Source organism: Folsomia candida, unplaced genomic scaffold (genome assembly GCF_002217175.1).
Source record: "Folsomia candida strain VU population unplaced genomic scaffold, ASM221717v1 Fcan01_Sc019, whole genome shotgun sequence".
NCBI classification, from domain to species: Eukaryota; Metazoa; Arthropoda; class Collembola; order Entomobryomorpha; family Isotomidae; genus Folsomia; species Folsomia candida.
The window spans coordinates 1,297,062-1,315,202 of record NW_019091211.1 but is presented as its reverse complement, the minus strand read 5'-3'; the positions used below and the strand labels follow the sequence as shown (position 1 = coordinate 1,315,202).

The 18,141-nt window shown below is 35.3% G+C and overlaps 3 protein-coding genes and 1 long non-coding RNA gene across 7 annotated transcripts; 2 read left to right on the top strand and 2 right to left on the bottom strand.

Annotated features, from left to right (window-relative positions):
• The first annotated feature begins 1,239 nt into the window (after nt 1-1,239).
• LOC110857860 lies at nt 1,240-3,956 on the top strand. 2 transcript variants are annotated; one of them, XM_035858029.1, is made up of 5 exons: nt 1,240-2,009; nt 2,325-2,580; nt 2,691-2,782; nt 2,857-2,988; nt 3,756-3,956. In XM_035858029.1, the coding sequence occupies exons 1-5, from the start codon at nt 1,911-1,913 to the stop codon at nt 3,765-3,767; spliced, it is 591 nt and encodes a 196-aa protein (XP_035713922.1). In that variant the 5' UTR covers nt 1,240-1,910; the 3' UTR covers nt 3,768-3,956. The 2 variants fall into 2 exon arrangements, with proteins under 2 accessions (XP_035713922.1, XP_021962165.1); XM_022106473.2 differs by having other exon boundaries at nt 1,241-2,009; nt 2,857-3,956.
• A 1,952-nt stretch (nt 3,957-5,908) lies between these two features.
• On the top strand, nt 5,909-7,414 carry LOC110857526. Its single transcript, XR_002548686.2, has 3 exons — nt 5,909-6,321; nt 6,726-6,801; nt 6,903-7,414. It is a non-coding gene; the product is annotated as an uncharacterized LOC110857526 (long non-coding RNA).
• Nucleotides 7,415-8,214: 800 nt separating this feature from the next.
• LOC110857525 (methyl farnesoate epoxidase) lies at nt 8,215-11,382 on the bottom strand. Its single transcript, XM_022106114.2, has 9 exons — nt 10,978-11,382; nt 10,771-10,905; nt 10,140-10,357; nt 9,756-10,064; nt 9,455-9,575; nt 9,194-9,374; nt 8,795-8,912; nt 8,577-8,718; nt 8,215-8,500 (listed from the first exon to the last, which is right to left on the bottom strand). Exons 2-9 carry the CDS (start codon nt 10,832-10,834, stop codon nt 8,322-8,324), a joined length of 1,332 nt encoding a protein of 443 aa, XP_021961806.1. The 5' UTR covers nt 10,835-10,905; nt 10,978-11,382; the 3' UTR covers nt 8,215-8,321.
• Nucleotides 11,383-13,464: 2,082 nt separating this feature from the next.
• LOC110857580 (zinc finger protein 345) lies at nt 13,465-16,937 on the bottom strand. 3 transcript variants are annotated; one of them, XM_022106170.2, is made up of 7 exons: nt 16,785-16,937; nt 16,262-16,632; nt 15,917-16,193; nt 15,109-15,789; nt 14,427-14,732; nt 14,279-14,363; nt 13,465-14,145 (listed from the first exon to the last, which is right to left on the bottom strand). In XM_022106170.2, the coding sequence occupies exons 2-7, from the start codon at nt 16,623-16,625 to the stop codon at nt 13,726-13,728; spliced, it is 2,133 nt and encodes a 710-aa protein (XP_021961862.1). In that variant the 5' UTR covers nt 16,626-16,632; nt 16,785-16,937; the 3' UTR covers nt 13,465-13,725. The 3 variants fall into 3 exon arrangements, with proteins under 3 accessions (XP_021961862.1, XP_021961864.1, XP_021961863.1); XM_022106172.2 differs by having other exon boundaries at nt 15,917-16,190; XM_022106171.2 differs by having other exon boundaries at nt 16,797-16,926.
• Nucleotides 16,938-18,141: the final 1,204 nt, after the last annotated feature.

Here is an 18,141-nt window from a genome sequence, read left to right as displayed (position 1 = left end):
ACTAACTTGGCCAAGTTAGAAATGACATGACAGTGTCGAATATTTCAGTAAACCTCGTTGCATATTGTAAATATTTTGCACAATTTTTTTTACAAATCCTTAAGATAACCTCTCCTGGTTTTACATATTCTGCAGAAATGAAAGTGTATAGTACTATATTTTTTTCTGTACAAATTTCAGTGCATAAAGTTTGCGGAAACTTGAACCGGAAACTTGAACCGAATTTCTGCAGGAAGGCCCGTTCAAATTTTTACTCGGGGGATTAATTAGTATTAACTGCATCCTGAATAAAATTAAACTCTAAAACATGTACAGTGGCATCAAGATAACCTTACCGCCGAATCTCAAGGCCATGCGAGCACAACGACAGGCTCAATCCCGCACAAATCGCTTAAAAATGAGGGTCACTTTGGTGACCGTAATATTTGACCGATTCAGGTCATATTTGGCACACATATTGCCAATCACATTCCCCAGGGTGGTTTTCAAGGATTTTGACCTAGGTCATCTGCGTGACCTTCCACAATTCACATAACTTTTTGCATAATATTTGGTTTTTACACTCTAGTGACCGTTATTTTTGACCTTTTGAGGTCAAACTTACCACACGGACTCGCAACCATATTCCCCACGTTGGTTCTCAAGGATTTTGAGCTAGGTCACTTCAGTGACCCTACAGAGGTCATTCAAGTTTTATGACCTTGGGCCGTTTTTGCACTCTAGTGACCGTACTTTTTGACCTTTTGAGCTCAAACTCGGCAAACACACTGGTTATCATATTCCCTAGGGTTGTTTTCAGGAATTTTGACCCAGATCACTTCTGTGATCCTACAGAGGTCATAAAACTTGAATGACCTCTGTGGGGTCACTGAAGTGACCTAGCTCAACATCCTTGAAAACCACCCTGGGGAATATGGTTGCGAGTCCGTGTGCCAAATATGACCTCAAAAGGTCGAAAAGTTCAGTCACTAGAGTGTAAAAACCAAATATTATGCAAAAAATTTTGTGATTTCTGGAAGGTCACGCAGGTGACCTAGGTTAAAATCCTTGAAAACCACCTTGGGGAATATAATTGGCAATATGTGTGCCAAATATGACCTCAAACGATCAAATATTACGGTCACCAAAGTAAAAACGAGACCCTCATTTTTTGGCGATTTATGCGGAATTCAGCCTGAGATTGTGCGTTCAAAAACTGGCGATTCGGCGGTGTAAGGTTATCTTGATGCCACTGTATGTATGCATGCAAATACATATGTTCTGTTCTGCTTCCTTTCATAAATGCGCAACTTGTTTATTTTGGCATGTCTAACATTCCTAAACGAGAAAAAGTAGAACTTATTTTATTAAGTTCGCAAAAATTATGATGCATGATAAACACCATTAGGAAAGCATAAATTTGCAAACTGACTTGCACAGCATTTTTAAAACTTACCACCGGCAAGGAATCGATATTGGCAATGGTACATAATTGATCAACATCTGCTAACATGTGTATGAGTGAGTACTTTTAATATGTATGTATGCAGTGTGTACACATTTGCATATGTACATACATACATTATCTTATGTTCTGCTCCCGGCGTCTTCCCAAAATACTCGTCTGCGATTTTCCAGAAAAACTGTTTATTTTCATTTTCATGTTAATTCTTAAAAACCGTTTATGTACAATAGGACCTTGCAAACTTCGCGTAATTCAGTTAAGCAATAATCTTGAACAGCTTGCACGCAAAAAAATCTTCCTCTCATTAAATATGTGTAATTAAGTAATTTACCATGAATACATATAATCGACTTATTTATTTACATATGTACCAATTTATATATAACTTAAGCGCATACCTAGCTGAACAATTTGTGAATTAATTTGCAAATTCCTCACAAAGATTAATAAAATTTGACAAAACAAAATGGACGTGCCTTCTGCTGCGGAAGCCCAAGAAAAAAAACTTTGCTTGGGATTCATGCCATTAAAAACGGCTACCAAATCAATCGCCTTGTTCCAAGTTGTGAGTGAAATTATTCATTGAGGAAATTATGACCTCATAAAGTCTGAGAGAATGTATTCATAATTCCTTCGTATCTTTAGTATCGTATTTAAAATAGTTTACGAATAAAAAGAGTAAAGCTTCATAAAATCCTTAAAGCGATTTTTAATTGCAAAATCTTACATGACGCTTGCAAAATCTCATAACCATCGAACCTTATTTTACGATAAGAAGAATGCTAAGAGCACGAAAGAATAATGAATACCCTCAAAAAATTTGCATATGCATGCTTAAGAAACCTGCCAAAATTCATAAATAAGATTCATAAATTTGCAGGTGATATATATCGCTGCCGTGGTTGGCTTCACGGCAATAATTGGGCGACATGGAGGCGATCTAATGTTGAAGCCCTCTTCTGACGATGAAAATCCTAACGAATTTGATGGTGCATCTCCCACCGGCAAATTTGATATCCGGTCATGGTCTAGAGATTTGCAACCACAAGATGTCACACATCCGCCTGAAAAAAATGGTGACGCGATAAACAAGAAAGCTAAAAAATCCGAACAAGGCGAAATTATCCCATTTCCGAGTAAGAATAATTTTTGGTGCATTATATTTGGTGCATTAAAAAATAAATCATACATATGATTCATATGTATGATTTATTTTTTTACTTACATATTTATTTACATATTTTAGTGTGGGTAAATCTTATAATATTTACAAGCATCATTATCACTTTGATACTGCTGCTCATGGCGTCTATAAACTTATTCAAAGGGGCTCGCGACGTGAGTTAATTAATTTAATTGAAATATTTTAAATGGACAATTAAAATTATTTGTTATAACTTTCGGAATATTAGAAAATTCAGAGAAAGTGTAAAATATGGATGATTGTCAACATCGGTCTCTTTCTCCTCGTCGGTATCGTATTTGGCGTGTTATGCTTTCTTGACGTCGGAACTATAATTTTGGGCCTGCTCTTCATCGCGGAAGTAATTCATGGATATTTCATCTTCGTCGTGCATGCCTTCACGCAGCAGATATAAACATTTTGTAGGCTGATAAATAGCCAGAGCTGTTTGCCAGTACATACTCACTTCCACAATCGTGGATTAATACGATATTAGGTCCAATGACGAATTATAATGACTAGGTTACTGGTCGGGTGAAGTACTAAACTGCAACGTTTGCATGGCTCGTAGTAATAAATTCAGCATGTTAACTAATGTACATTATAACGAAATCTTGAGAGATGCCAACTTTGTGATTTTTGTTCCCAAATTTACTCAGAAAATTGACAATTTAAATTCACAAGATTGTTTAAACCATTTACTAAATTATTGGGACACGACGTACCACGTTGACGTGAGTACGCCCACGATTTTAGTCGTGCCATATAATTCTTGAGTATCAGTAAATTACTTAGATTTATTCATCATTCAATTCTCTACATGTTATGCTATCGATATATACATATGTAAATATGCATGTTCATACATACATATGTACAGAGTTACCAATAAATATACTTATGTATTTAATTAACTATTTAATATGTAATACTTCTCGGCAAAAGATGGAAATGATAATGTGATTAAGACCTGTCTCCAGACTGGAATTGAACAATTACGACGAGATAGGTCGTAATTGTAGCCAGCATCTGTAAAATTAATTAAAATGTCTATTAACTAATACTAATGTACATATTTTGTATTATGTGTGTACAAATTTAGTAAATTTATGTATGTATCTGAAATAGATCCAGAATTGACTTACTGACAACAAAAGACGCAAGTCCAAACGGAAAGCAGAATTTTCTATACAAATTGAATCCAATAAAGGCATCGAGTTAGGATTCTAAATGTTCAGAAATAAAGTTGTGTAAATTTATGTTCAGGAAATTTCAAACATTCGAAAATAAAATATTCTGTACCTGAAATCGTTCCGTAACCTTCACAAATTTACCTTGTCCCATTTCTTCTTTAAGATACAAATATTTTACCATTTTACAAAACATTTTGCTCACGTTGGCCAAACCACTGGCAGAATTGGACAACAAATAAAAATACCAGATTGTAATTAAAATCTGAACTGCGGTTATAAATCCCAGCACAAAATTCCCAAGTTCAATTGCAATATATACAAAGTAAAAGTCATAAAGAAGATAAACAAAGACGTAGACGACATTAATGTTAAGAAACGTGCTAAACATGCTTATAAATTGGGTGACATTTTTATCCAACGAAAGATACACTTTGACCACGTCGTGCACTTTTAATTCATGATTTTCCAAACATTTTAACAACTCGGTTATTCCAAATTCGTAACTGGACACGAAATAAATTAACCCATGAAGTGAGAAACCGGTCAACGCCGTGTTGCCGGCATATAGCAAATTTCGCGTCGTATCTATAACATTAGTTCTGCTAAAGGAATCTTGAAATCTTAACCGGGACTGGGTATATAATCCGGTATGAATAAAAGTAGTGATCAAATGGAGGATTAAGTGCAGAATAAGTTTTGCCCTATTATTTCCGACATGTTTTTCACAATTTTTCTCAAAGGTTGAGTCCAGATTTTGAAATTTTTCAACGAGTTGGAAATAGTTTTCGCAAAATTTTGCAAATCGGGCACGTTTAGTTAAAAGGTCTACCCTACAGAAAAATGGGCAGAAGACGCAGCAAAATCCCCACACGGTGCTGGTAAGAATTATTGTGCTTCGTCCCCGGTTCGCAAACACTGTTAAGGCCTGACTAGCGACGTTATTATTTCCCAGCAAGGCAGAAATAAATGTGAGAAGAAAAGTAATTATGATTATGATGAGGATCCAAAGGGTGGAAGGACACCGGTGCCATGCAGGTTTGTAAATGGAGAGTGTATTTTTTGAAGAGTGAAGGGATAATGGGAAATAACCGGATAATTGTAAAATTCGGAAGGGGAGATACGCCCCTGAGAGTAAGGAATGTTTCTGCAAAGTGGGAGCGACGATTTTCCCTGGAAGATTTGACCCCATAATTTGTATTGGTTTTCAGGATCGACACTTTTACGTAGCTGCAGTTTTTTTGAGATAAGTAATTTATTAAAGTATGTATGTACTGGGATAATCATGGAATTTTCTATTTGCCAAATGGGTGTTTCCACGTAATCATTTTAATATACTTGCCACACACCTATATTTTAATGCAATTAGAAATCAGCGTAAATATGCACATCATCGACTAACAATGGAGGTCTCCAAACGTATGACAAACATATCTTGAGCAAATTAGTGACAATCGATCACAACGAGGCTAAAGTTGACAAAATGTACATTTTCCAAATTTCCTGCGCATTTTCTCCTTCTCGGATGCAAATATCTCAGCCGAATGGCAGAGAATGTCGTTTGTAAATTTCATATTAATTAAACTTGTGATCAATTGAAATTAGTTTGGTCAAAATCTGTGAGCACACGTTAGGTGGGGACCTCCATTGTATGTAAGTATGCAAATTTATTGTTAGGAATCAATTTCAGGATTTTCGTATTTCTCATTGTATGAATGATTTTAAATATACAATAGCAATAGAGGGTTGCAGCTCCCTAAACTAATTTTTATCAGGAAAAATACAATATTTGTAGATATATATGTAGATTAGTCTACTATAGTAGGTACCATCAACCGTCGAATTTTATGAAATACAAAAATTTAATGCCTCCAAGAAATGTGAAACCTTTTTTCATTTATTTTTAGAATAAAATTTCTAAATGGTCTCTTTCTGCTAAATCCTACTTACACCCTTTCTTCTCCGTTTCCAATCTAGATGGTTCTTCTTCTTGTGAGAAATAGTGAGTTTTAATAAATATATGTACCTTATATTTAGGTATGTAGGTATGGATAGTCACTCATTTTTATAACTATAAATTTCTTCAAGGGTCCAAGTACATATTCATCAAAAACCTCTTTCTCTAGCGAGTGGAGTGGCCTGCCTGCAAGTGCAACACAGACTTGATTTAAATAGTACACAATTTTCAATTCGTGGCGTCAAGAACTACAGAACCCTTAACGGAAGGGTAACGCGTCAAAGAGTTCACCACATGCACAACGAAGTAGATTTGACTCCAACGAAAAGGGACGCTTCCCATTTTCTGATATCAGTTCAAGCTTTCATCCCGACTGAACTGGTGCGTTGAATAAATTGTGTCGTTTTTCGCGTGAATTTGTACTACAACTGTGTTCTTGTGTACCAACTGAAGAGATAAATTGGCAGAGTTATACCTTCCTAAATGGTTGTCGAGATGGGAGACATGCAAAGGGTACTAGGAAGGAAACATCTAACCGGTCAGAGAAGTAAATATTTTATTAACACGGAACATTCCACATTCCTCACTCAAAATTTCACTAAATTAAAAATTTCCTTTTCATTTGAATTCATAAGGTTTGTCTTGAGTAAAGGTTTCGAAATAATAAGGAAGTATGACTTGAGTTGCTTGTATATAGATAGATACCAGACAAAATATATACCTATGTTAATTATTTGTATCTATCTGAAAATACACCTACGAAGTAATGATTTTGTGTTCAATCTACTTATCTGTCTTTGTACTTTTGTGATTATTATCTGAGAAGACAACCTACGTATGTATGTATTTATGTGTGCGTAGATTCAACCAACTATAAATATGCATGAATATTGTATGAGCTATAAATTACCAATTTGTTACATAACTAACAATTGCTTGTTTAAATTACAGAAATTAATCAGCTCACCATTTCCATTCGAAGACGATAATACGAATGGATTACATTAGATGAACTACAATCTGCAAAGTTAGTTTATTTTTCAAACTTATTATTTTTATCAGGATTTGGCCATATATCGTTAAATTTAAGTCTTAACTTCATATATTTTTACTATTTTCTTTGTCCAGGTTAACATAATCCACACCCGGGGGTGAAAAATGAGGAAATGAACACGGCAAATCGAACCACTATGCATAACTCATCCTGATAAGAGTAACACACGGATACGTACATGTTGATAACAATACCCACTTCGCATTAATGACCGAAATCCACGTCTTCTATGTCCTCTTGGTAATACATATAATAAACACAGCATTCATTTTAATTATATATTTATATACGCATAAGCAACATCTCCATAATTTTCATCCTGCATATGCCAGTGGCGAATCTGTATCAACACATCCTCAGTATTTAGGTCTCTTTGTTAGATTGTTGAGATATTATTGACAAATCTCAATCGATCTTATACTTCACGATCTGTTCTCTATACGTCACTTATACGTACGTATATTAATTATTTAATGTTCTTTTATTACATTAATTAGATACCTTCTTAATCGTCTGTAATCCTAATTTTACTACTTGTATGAATACATGTAATACATATTCATTCATGGTTACAATGAAAAGTTGACATGGTGCAATTATGTAGACTACTGAAGAATTTGTCTTTAAGGTTCTAAAATGTGTACGTTCGAGTTTCTATTTAGCAAGAACATGCAGCACCCCTTCCCTATTTTAAATCATATTTATGAGTTAATTTCATCCTTTCATAATATTATATTTAATCTGTGCTCCTGATGTAGCAGTATGCAATAAATTTGAAGACATTTAGATTTACCAGTTAAATATTTAAAATATTTGGCCCTGTCAAAACTGTCGGTAATATATATGACTACGATAATGTACTTCATACGTCATAATTAACTAAAACAGTTTCGAACTTTGTCTTAAGTCTACTCGTTAGATGAGTTTGCTACATATTTAAATGTAATCTTTGTAACTCGCGAAACTCTTTCCTGTTTCGTTGTCATTACATATCGTAATTTTAAAATTAAAGTGTTGAAATGTGTGGCTAATATTGTACATGTTTCGTAAATTATTATTTTTTCTTGAGAATTTAAAATTGGGAATGTAAAATTTGCTTGTAACCCATTAATTTGTAGTTTTTAAATTATGTAATTATACGGTTTGAAGAAAATTAGTTTAGTAGATTATAAAAGTATGTATGTATAAACATTTGTTTTGTTGAGGTAATAAATAAAGCCGATATATTTTTATATAGAAAAAATCATAATAAGGTAATGTACGATTAATTGGAGTAAATTAGGTCGAGACACCTGAAAAATATAGATCCATAGGAATTCAACATATCCGCTTTACCTGGAAGCTAACATGAGTATTTCAAAATAAATATGATGCATACAAACAGAATACGTAATCCCATTAAGAAATTATTATTCACTTGAAATTCATTGAAATTGACTATGCATATGATGAAATTATGTACTACCATTTGCATCTGGCAAAACCCGATAAATCTATCGTCGCACAAATTTTGCCTTAAATGGATGCGGTTTCATTGTGATTCCTACTGTCATATCCAATCTGGGCATTGCCTCTCCATCAGGGACGCTTAACTTGTATTTTTTCAGGAGGGAGGTGACCATCAGAAATGCGACAATATTTGCCTGCAGTTCTCCAGGACAGTTTCTCTTTCCTGTGTCAATGAAACATTTAACGACGACAGAGTTAAATATTTTCAATTTCCAAAAAACTTTAGTTTAGTATTTTACCGAACGAAAATGGCATGACGCTCGACGCATTTATAAGTTCTCCATTTTCGCCAATGAATCGCTCCGGTCGGAATTCCTCAGGGTCCCCCCATCTCTCCTTGTCCTCGTAATATAATCTCGTATCGCAAATTATGAGGGTACCCTGTCAGCGAAAAATTTGCATGTAAACGATACACAGATAATTTTCATTGTTACATAAATGTGTGCCAAAAATGCACCTTTTTAATAATGTAGTTCTTATACGGTATATCGGTCAGGGCGACTCTTGGCAATAGGTTTTGGAGCATTCTCGCTTTTCGATGTGTTTCCAAAAAGTAGGCTTGCGTGTATGGCATACTGTTTAGCAAAAGGCAATTGATAAGGTACATACATATCTGTAATGAGGCAATTCACGCGTAGGGCTTGTTAAATCCGTATAATATTCAGTAAATTTGAAAACTTTTACAATGGTTTCTAGGGAAATTAGTTTGCAAAGTTTTTTTGTAAACTTGTTTTTTCATTTTGTAAAATTATTTTACAAAATTTACGGATTTTACAAGCTACCAATGACTGCGTGAAGTTCACACCGTGAAATGTCTCAATATTTTCGAAATTCTTTATAAACGTTAATTCTCTACTCTTTCCGATCCGAATAACTGATATCTCTTCCGTTGGGGGAAACGCGTAAAATTTCTTGATACACTTTCTCCTGAACGGCCGGATAAACAATGAGGTAAAGGACGACGATTTCCATGAATGTCGCGGATGTGTCTGTACTTCCGAGGAGGAGATCTTGAAATATTAGTTGGAAGTTTTCACCTAAAATTATTTATGGCAAGAATTGTTTACAAAAACCAACTATCAGTAAATTTAGTTTTTCAATTGTTTGTGACACATACAATTAAACAACTCGGGATCATTTCCTGCAGTATAATTTTGAACGAATTTTTCAAGTAAAGAATTGTGATGGGAAGTCAATTGGGACGAGTTTAACTCATTTTCCATCTCAAGGAAAAGATGCTGAAAAAAAACAAAATATATATTTTGATGATAAAAAGTTTATCACGATTACCTAAATAAATAAATATCAGTACTTAATGAAAAAAAATTTAGACAGTTGCAAAATCTCGCAAATTTTCTAAATAATTATCTAAGTATTTTAGATTTGGAGTAAATATTTAGAAATTGTACAAATTTCACCTTTCCAACCCTGTTACATGTTGTAAAATAGTCCATCTGCACAGTATATCCCAAGGTTTTTGGGAAAATGTGTCTCAAAAATGGATAAGCGTTGACGATTCCCATCCCGAGGACGCCACTCCGCATGAACGCATGTCCTTTTTCCGATATAGCTTCCATATTGGGCTCATCCTCCGGGATAATGCGACCCACGATCATTTTCCACATTATGGCGAGAATGGACGCGTTAAAGTACCGATCAATTTCAATGACCCCACTTTGCGTCTCAATTTTACTATCAATATCGGCAAACAAGGATTGTGATGCGGTCTGAAAATTTTTATGTATGTACATATTTACAAAGGTGAAATTTAGTATTTTCATTAACCACCAAAAATTACAAACTTTAATGAAACATTCCATATCCAAGGATTTTCCGAAACCGAAGTCTTTTAACGTTCTAAACGTCCAAGTTCTCGTCTTTTCCCACATTTTCCCGGTTGATGAAGCAATGCCGATATTTTTGTGTAAAATTCTGTCTCCGCTCATTCCTGTAATATCACGTCCAAAAGCAGCCTCGTTTGTGAAAATGGTCTTCATGGCTTCCATAGATGTAAGGATGACTAAAGGAAATGAAAGGTTGCTAATTTTAATTTTGCTTACTTCTAACAGTGAAAGTTTCTGAATGTTTTAAACTTTTGCAAGTATGGGTAATAAGGAAAAATTAGCATATTATAAAGTTTTATTTTTCTGCAAATTGGAAATGTCATATGGTGCATGTATTTAAATTTACTATGCAGAATTTTTAATTTTGCTTGTACTATTTGCATATCAGTATCAGTACGTCGTTACAAATATATAGTATATGTATCTACTGCCGGAATCTGGTCGACCTTTTACTGTAGGTACGAAAACCAGTTACGCCTGTACAGTACATGTGCATGGCGTGAATAGTCTTCATGTAAATAAATATGTATGCATGTACATATGTCATATATATGAAGGCAAAAATGGACCAAAAATAAAAATTACACACCCGTTTTTTTGAATCCCATCTTTAACGAATATATTTCTCCATACTTTTCCGCCAGTATTCCCATCGCCAATGTCGAGTCATCCGACGCGTTCCCCAAATGTAATAGATTTCCAATAATTGGCCATGGTTTGGGACCTGGAAATTTTGAAATTGAAATATTTCCTAAATACCTTGTTATGTTTTATAAAACTTTATGTACACATTTACCAGGAGGTTCGTTGGAATTATCGTCCCCCCCAAAGAAAATAATAGACACTGATGGCCACAAAAATTAATACGGCGCACAAGGTGAACATTTCCCTTTGACTTGTGTAAATAGTACGTAACTTTAACAAAACTAAAATTCTGACCTTTTAAAATTACACAAATCCTATAATAATTAATTTAATTTTAAAAAAAATTGATGGAACTAGAAATCCTCGCAATGCATTCTTACTTCTGACGCACATAAAACTGCTTGTGAAATCATAAATACAGAGATGTAAGTACATCTCTGTAAAAAAAAGCTTCACCAAATTAGTTTTATTAAGCACGTATACATACTAAAATACATAATACAATGCATAATACATACTAAAAATAATTTGTTGAATGTTTTTCATTAGGACTGAATAAGAAACTACTTTCTGCGTGGTATTTTTATACTTCTTATGGACGTGCATAATTAATTAGGCAGGACATATATCAGACAATTTTCCTACTCCAATATTTGTATCATGTTGAAACGTTATCACTGCCATAATTATGAGATTAGATAAAAACAATTAACTTTGGACTTTCCTCGTTTTTTCTGTATACATATTTACAATTTTTACCCACCACCCCTTTTCAACATGTGCCACATGGGAACGATATCATTGGGCCGTGACTACCCACCCACCCTTCTTTGCATTACCAAGTTTACGAACGTCCCTTGATTAACATAAGTTGAGTACATGACAAGTATTCCACAGTCATTAATTTGACTGATTTCGTTATACATATTTATATACATGTGACTCCCAAGCTTATAAAAAGTTAAGTGCAGATACATGCATGTTTTCTTAAAACATTCATAAATGCATGACCTATGTAGGTACATATTTGCTTTAAGATGACAAACGCTTATTTAATGCAAAGTGGTTATTATTGGAGAACTGGTTTATGCATGTGGACAAATTTTAACACTTCACAATTGTCAATATCTATTAAAAGACACATACATACACTGTATATACATACACTGTATATGTATGCGCACGGTGCATAATGCAGCATGTACCTTATTCTGTCAGTGTTGTCACCTTGTCACTGTATGTCATACATACGATTACCGGTAAATTGCTCGCGCTCATATGCACTCGCTCATCTGCTCACGCTCATCGGCACACCCTCGATTGCACACCAACACATTTTGCACATTGATGATTCTGCACACCCTCATCGGCACACCCTTAACTGCTCACGTACACATTCTGCTCACCAATCATTCTGCACACCTAATTATTCTTTGTTAAAATTTATGAAGGTTATAAGGATGATCACAAGTATTTTGGCCGCAATTGACGAAAAGCGCATTTTACACGGAAATTCCATCAGTTTGTTGAATAAGTCCTGTATTGTGGTCATTTTGGTATATGTAGGTGTCGATCCTTTCATTCAAGTATGTATCTTATATAGGTAAATTAAGACATCCAATATATTTTCGAAATTTAGAAGTATCAACTAACAATTAGTAAATTGTAATTAAATTTAAACCATACTGAACTACCGTCATTAAATATTAGTAATAAAATTATTCTGTCCAATTTAGTCCTAGGAAAAATATTTCCTAGGACTACGCATACATAGTCGAAACCCCTCATAAATGTTAACCAAGAATAATTAGGTGTGCAGAATGATTGGTGAGCAGAATGTGTGCGTGTGCAGTTGAGGGTGTGCCGATGAGGGTGTGCAGAATCATCCGTGTGCAAAATGTGTAGGTGTGCAATCGAGGGTGTGCGGATGAGCGCGAGCAGAGGAGCGTGTGCACATGAGCGCGAGCACAATGTAGGACACCATACATACAGTGACAAGGTGACAACACTGACAACTTATTGTATCGCTGCATACATGTATTTGTAATTCATGTGTATACATACATATGTTTATGTATTGATCTATCTATTCATACTCATTGAGGGTATTCATTATTTCTTCGTATCCTTAGTATTCTTCGTATCGTAAAATACTTACGACGCTTACGAGATTTTGTAAGCGTCGTAAGATTTTCTCATCGAAAATCACGTTACTACGCTTACGATTTTTACTAAACCTGACCCCTTGTTTTTTCTTCGTAAACTATTTTACGATACTACGGATACGAAGAAATAATGAATACCCTCATTGTTAATTGAATCGTCTTACCATCCAATGTGAATAAGCTAAACATATAAATATGTATATATATCCATATTATCCATATGTATTCATGAGTAAATATATGCATACACATGATCATGATCTTCTATGAATGCACTAATTATGTATTTCAGAGGAAATTAAATTACTGAATTTGTTAACACAAAATAAAGTTTCACGTTAACAAATTCAACCAGTAATATAAATAGTAATTGGCATTACTTCAATTTTTACATATTACAGAATCAAAAGACTGGCTAATTTTGCAGGAATTATGCACAGCAGTAAAAATAAACAATTATGTACACTTACATATTAATTTGGAATTATGTGATATTTGTATAACTAAAAATGTAAGTAGATAAAACAATTTTAACTCAATTTATTCAAAATTTGCATATATGGGGAATATACATATTGCAGAAAAATTTGAAAAATAAGTATATTTCCATAAGTTTACAAATTTACATCTGCACGCGATGCAAAAAGTATCAAAACTCCGTACCTACAAATCTGACCACTATTCTCACAACAAATTAAACTTTTAATAAATAATATCAATTATGTGTAAAATCTTCAGTCTGAATCCTGTCCAGCGGATTTTAAAACATCGACGTCCCTCTTGGACCTGGGCAGTCTTTCTTTCTTCTCCGCCGTCACACCCACGCCATGCGACACTTTCAAGTGCTGATTTAACATGGTCTGGAGCACGAAGCCAGTTCCACATTCGTCGCAGATGAAGGGCCTCTCACCCGTGTGGGCGGAACGAATGTGACCCTCCAGATAAGACTTGCGTGGGTAGGCTTTATCACAGTGGGGACATTTGTGGGGTGTAGGTCTCACAAAGTCGGTGTGGATTCGCTTCACATGCTTACTCCGTTGACTCCATGTTTTGAACGACTTCTCGCAGTGGGGGCAGGGGAAGTGACGTTCATCGAAGTGAGACGTCCGATGTTCTTTTAAGGATTTATTTGTTAAGTACCGTCGGTTGCAAATCTGGCGAAAGATTAAATAGGTTAGTTCAGTAACATAAAATGTGAGAAACTATACAGTGTGCAATTTAATATCCAATCTAGACGTATAATCCGTCAAGCTGCAATCGAGGCTATTTGTTTTTTTTTTTACTTACATCACATTCATATGGCCTTGGCCTAGTCTCTAGATGGCTCTTCTTGTGTTTCTTTAATCGTAGAGGTGTCGCAAACGTTGCTCCGCTAGATTTAGAAATTAGTTTAAGTTGCTAATATTCAACTAATAGAAATAGATTGAAAATTTACCACTCCTCGCAAACTAACGGGTCTGCCCCGTGCATCTTTACCAGATGTGCCTGGAAGGCAGTTTTGTTCGGAAGAGTTTCCCCGCAAGTTTCGCAAGTAACCTTCCATTTTCCGTCGTGCCGGTATAGATGATTCGTGAGGTCGTATGGGAGATAGAATGCTTTTCCGCAAATGTGGCAAATGTGTGATGGGGGAGTGTTGGAGTGGTCGCGGGCAATGTGGCGCTGGACAGTTGGTTTGTCACGGAAGGGGGCATCGCAGATGGAACATTTCTCTGCCATTTCGCGGGTGTGGGAGCGCACGTGTCTGGAAACGATAATAGAAAATCGGTAATGTCGCTTTAATTAATATAATCCAACAATGGGCATACTCACGACAACCGTCACATGTAACTAAATAAATTGACCATAAAAACACAACTTGAGGATTTCGCAAAACCTTTGCTGGAAAACTGGAATTGTTTTTTCGCAAATTTACCCAGCTACTGTGCTATTTCTAATTTGTAAACTCATGCTCTTCATCTAAAGTGCTAGAAATTACACATAAAAAAATATAGCTGGTGTTATAGCTTTTTTGCAAAATCATATTTTACGAATCCCCTCAGTCCAATTTTTTTAGCTTCGTAAATTTCTAAAAAAAGACTGTCGTATGTACGCCGAAATTAAATATAAGTAATAACGACCTTGCCAACATTTGCTTAGATTGGCATCGCTTCCCACAATGATCACATTGGTATTTTGGTATATGCGTGGCCTTGTGCGTGTCACGCGTTTCCTCGTCCTTAAATCTGCAGTCGCATACGTCACAAACGATCGGTTTGATTCCATCCAATTCATGAAATTTCACATGTCTCTCAAAGTTTTGTTCTAGGGCGAAACTCCTGTCGCACTTGGCACAAGAAAATTTCTTCTCTCCATCTTCGTGTCGCGTGAACAAGTGTACTTGAAGACGACTAGCTTTGTAGAACTTATTACCGCACAGAGAACACGCATAAGGCGCAATGTTGTGGACTCGTGTCATGTGGGCGTCTTTTTCCTTTATTGAGGAGAACTTGGCATCACAAGTGGGACAAGGAATCCCAGAATGAATCCGTCCAATATGGTAAGTAAGGGTGTCAGAAGTGAGGAAAGATTTGGTGCAAGAAGTGCATTTGTAAGGGCGAACTTTTTGAGGTTTTTTGACTGGCAGGATCCTTTCCAGGGAGACTTTGAGAATTTTCTTGACTTCCACTGGAGGAGGAAGTACGGTCTTTCTGACGCGAGAGGATGACCGTGTCGGTTCGAGGACGGGTCGAGGCTCGCGTTTAATTCGTTTTCTCTTCAGTTCCCGTGAAATGGACCGCTTCATTTTTCCACGTACAGCTCTACAAATAAAATAAAGTAGGTTAGTATAACAAATCGTCATTCCGCAGTGACATGTCCGTAGTTTGTGCATTACGACCTCATCGTGGGGATGATTTATTAACGCGAATACATGCTTATTTGAATTACCGGGATGATGATGTTTTCTTGCGACCCTTTGGCATTTTTTGAGCGAATGGTGTGATACAGAATTCAGAATCTTCATCCTCCAGATCGCCAAGTGGATCATTGCTGCCCTCCTTTTTGGGATCTGGTTCGTAATTAATAAACGTGGTCTCGCCGTAAGAACTACAGTCGTCAAAGAATTGGTGGTCGTCGCCATGGTCGATTTCATGTTCTACTTTGACCCGAAACTCGTTCTGTACGAAATTATCGTCATCCTGGTTAACATTGACGAAAATCTCTGCTAATTTGGTAAACGTAAATTAAATTTTACGAATCTACACATTTCCACATTAATTGCAAATGACCCACCTGCACCTGTCCTGCGTAGTATAAGGTTCCTAATCTCCATTAATCGGTCCCCTCCATTCAGGGGATAATTCGAAATTGCTTCCTTAATTTGCACAATTTTCTGTTCGACTTGACCTTCAAGGAGTGAAATTTGGTGGCGAATTTCTTCAATTTGAGCGACAACTGGATGACAATCCGGACAGAAGTAACAAATTTCGTCCTCATCAAATTGGTCATGATAAGACGTTGGATTGTCTTTGGGGCGAGAAGGCGCTAATAATTGACACATGGTCGCGACTTTTATTTTCGCTTTACATTTGTCGTCATCACTTTCTTCACCAGTGTCGACAACTTGTAAACAGAGAAGGCACCGATTGCTCGTCATGTCAGATCTAAATACAGTGAAATAAGTACATTAAATATTTTACTACAAAAAGATATAGACTGATTAATTTTCAATTTTTTTATGAAAAAATCAAAACATTGCACATAATAGGTAGTGTTTTAAATGCAAATACAAAAACAATGCATAAATTAATTTTACCATTTAACCTACTTCAAACGTGTACGCACAAAATTATGTCGAAAATATTACAGGTAATCAAATTTTAACAAAATTTCAGCAAATTTGGAGTTGCTGAAAGAATTGAAAAACAGATGACATCGAGTTCGTGCCGAGAGAAAAATTCGTCTCACGTTAGAAGTGAGATATGTAAATACATGTATCCATAAAAAACCATGAACTTTCACCAAAAGCCATTCTATCAAAAATTTATCTAGGTATTTCGCTATCTACATATTTTATTTTTCAATGAATTGTACTATCTATCATTAATTGAGCTTTCGACAAGTTTTCATCAAAAACATATTAAACACCAATCTTTAAAATTATACATATTTCTAACAGGGATAGCCCCAGGTAATGTATAGTAAATATCATGGAATAAGATATACTATGCTATGCATGCATATAATGTTTTAAAATGCTTAGGGTTTCGTTCAAAATTTCACAGTTGTTTCATACATGTTGTTTCATATATGTAATTAAATAGCTTGAATTTCTGGTTAAACTAAATAAACGTCAGATTGTCAATTTATTTTGCTCTACATAAATATGTACCTGTATGTTACATTTTACAGATACGTATGCACATATTCTGTTGAATGGCACAAGGATTCCTAAATATCAATAAATAAACTTATCAGGTAACAAGTAGCTTTTGTATTGTATTGATCAATATTTGCATATGTTTCTAATGAAAGGCTAAATTTGTTAAACTAAAATTCGTAATTTAAGCTCGGTTTAATGGTTCTGGTTAGGAAAGTCATACGCATCAATATTTTTGAATTAATTATAATTTATGGATATCTTGAAGGCCTGACAGCTCCTGACCAGACTACATTAACAAACATTTGTGTTCTAGCAAGATCTTACCCACTAAAATTAAATATGTAGATACTGGATCGTACGTATGTAACTATTTATATATATTAATAGATTATCCCGACGCCAATTTTATTTGCATAAGGACTTAAATGTAAATGTCAGTTATGCTGCATAAATGTATTCTAATACCTTTTCACATTCCTCAATTGGATGGCAATAAGAGGACGAAATGTCTGAAATTGTCTTACAGCACGTAAAACGCCACTTTCTCGTCGCGAAGTTGAATCGTTGCCTGTACTACGCGTGGGACCCCTTCAAAGGCCGTGTCACCCCGGCTTCAAAATTTGATCGGGGATGGTCACGGACGTTTAGTATTCTTGGCTGGGGATACGTTTTCCTGCAAATTACAGGGATATACACCTCCACAGCGCAATTATCTGAAAAAATATTCATGGCAGCATTAACATGGTTGTACGTTGCATGTCTTGTCGTGGGGATGGAGTGGAATACGGAT

What these genes read in the sequence shown, in the direction of transcription:
- LOC110857860 (XM_022106473.2), top strand. Translation starts at nt 1,911, where the DNA reads ATGGACGTGCCTTCTGCTGCGGAAGCCCAAGAAAAAAAACTTTGCTTG. An exon ending in CGAAATTATCCCATTTCCGA is followed by an intron (nt 2,581 to 2,690) that starts GTAAGAATAATT and finishes TACATATTTTAG; the next exon opens with TGTGGGTAAATCTTATAATA. An exon ending in TATTCAAAGGGGCTCGCGAC is followed by an intron (nt 2,783 to 2,856) that starts GTGAGTTAATTA and finishes TCGGAATATTAG; the next exon opens with AAAATTCAGAGAAAGTGTAA.
- LOC110857525 (XM_022106114.2), bottom strand. Translation starts at nt 10,834, where the DNA reads ATGGGAATACTGGCGGAAAAGTATGGAGAAATATATTCGTTAAAGATG. An exon ending in GATGGGATTCAAAAAAACGG is followed by an intron (nt 10,358 to 10,770) that starts GTGTGTAATTTT and finishes CATTTCCTTTAG; the next exon opens with TCATCCTTACATCTATGGAA. An exon ending in CATGTAACAGGGTTGGAAAG is followed by an intron (nt 9,576 to 9,755) that starts GTGAAATTTGTA and finishes GTTTTTTTTCAG; the next exon opens with CATCTTTTCCTTGAGATGGA.
- LOC110857580 (XM_022106170.2), bottom strand. Translation starts at nt 16,625, where the DNA reads ATGACGAGCAATCGGTGCCTTCTCTGTTTACAAGTTGTCGACACTGGT. An exon ending in TCTAAGCAAATGTTGGCAAG is followed by an intron (nt 14,733 to 15,108) that starts GTCGTTATTACT and finishes TATCGTTTCCAG; the next exon opens with ACACGTGCGCTCCCACACCC. An exon ending in CAAGGCCATATGAATGTGAT is followed by an intron (nt 14,146 to 14,278) that starts GTAAGTAAAAAA and finishes ATCTTTCGCCAG; the next exon opens with ATTTGCAACCGACGGTACTT.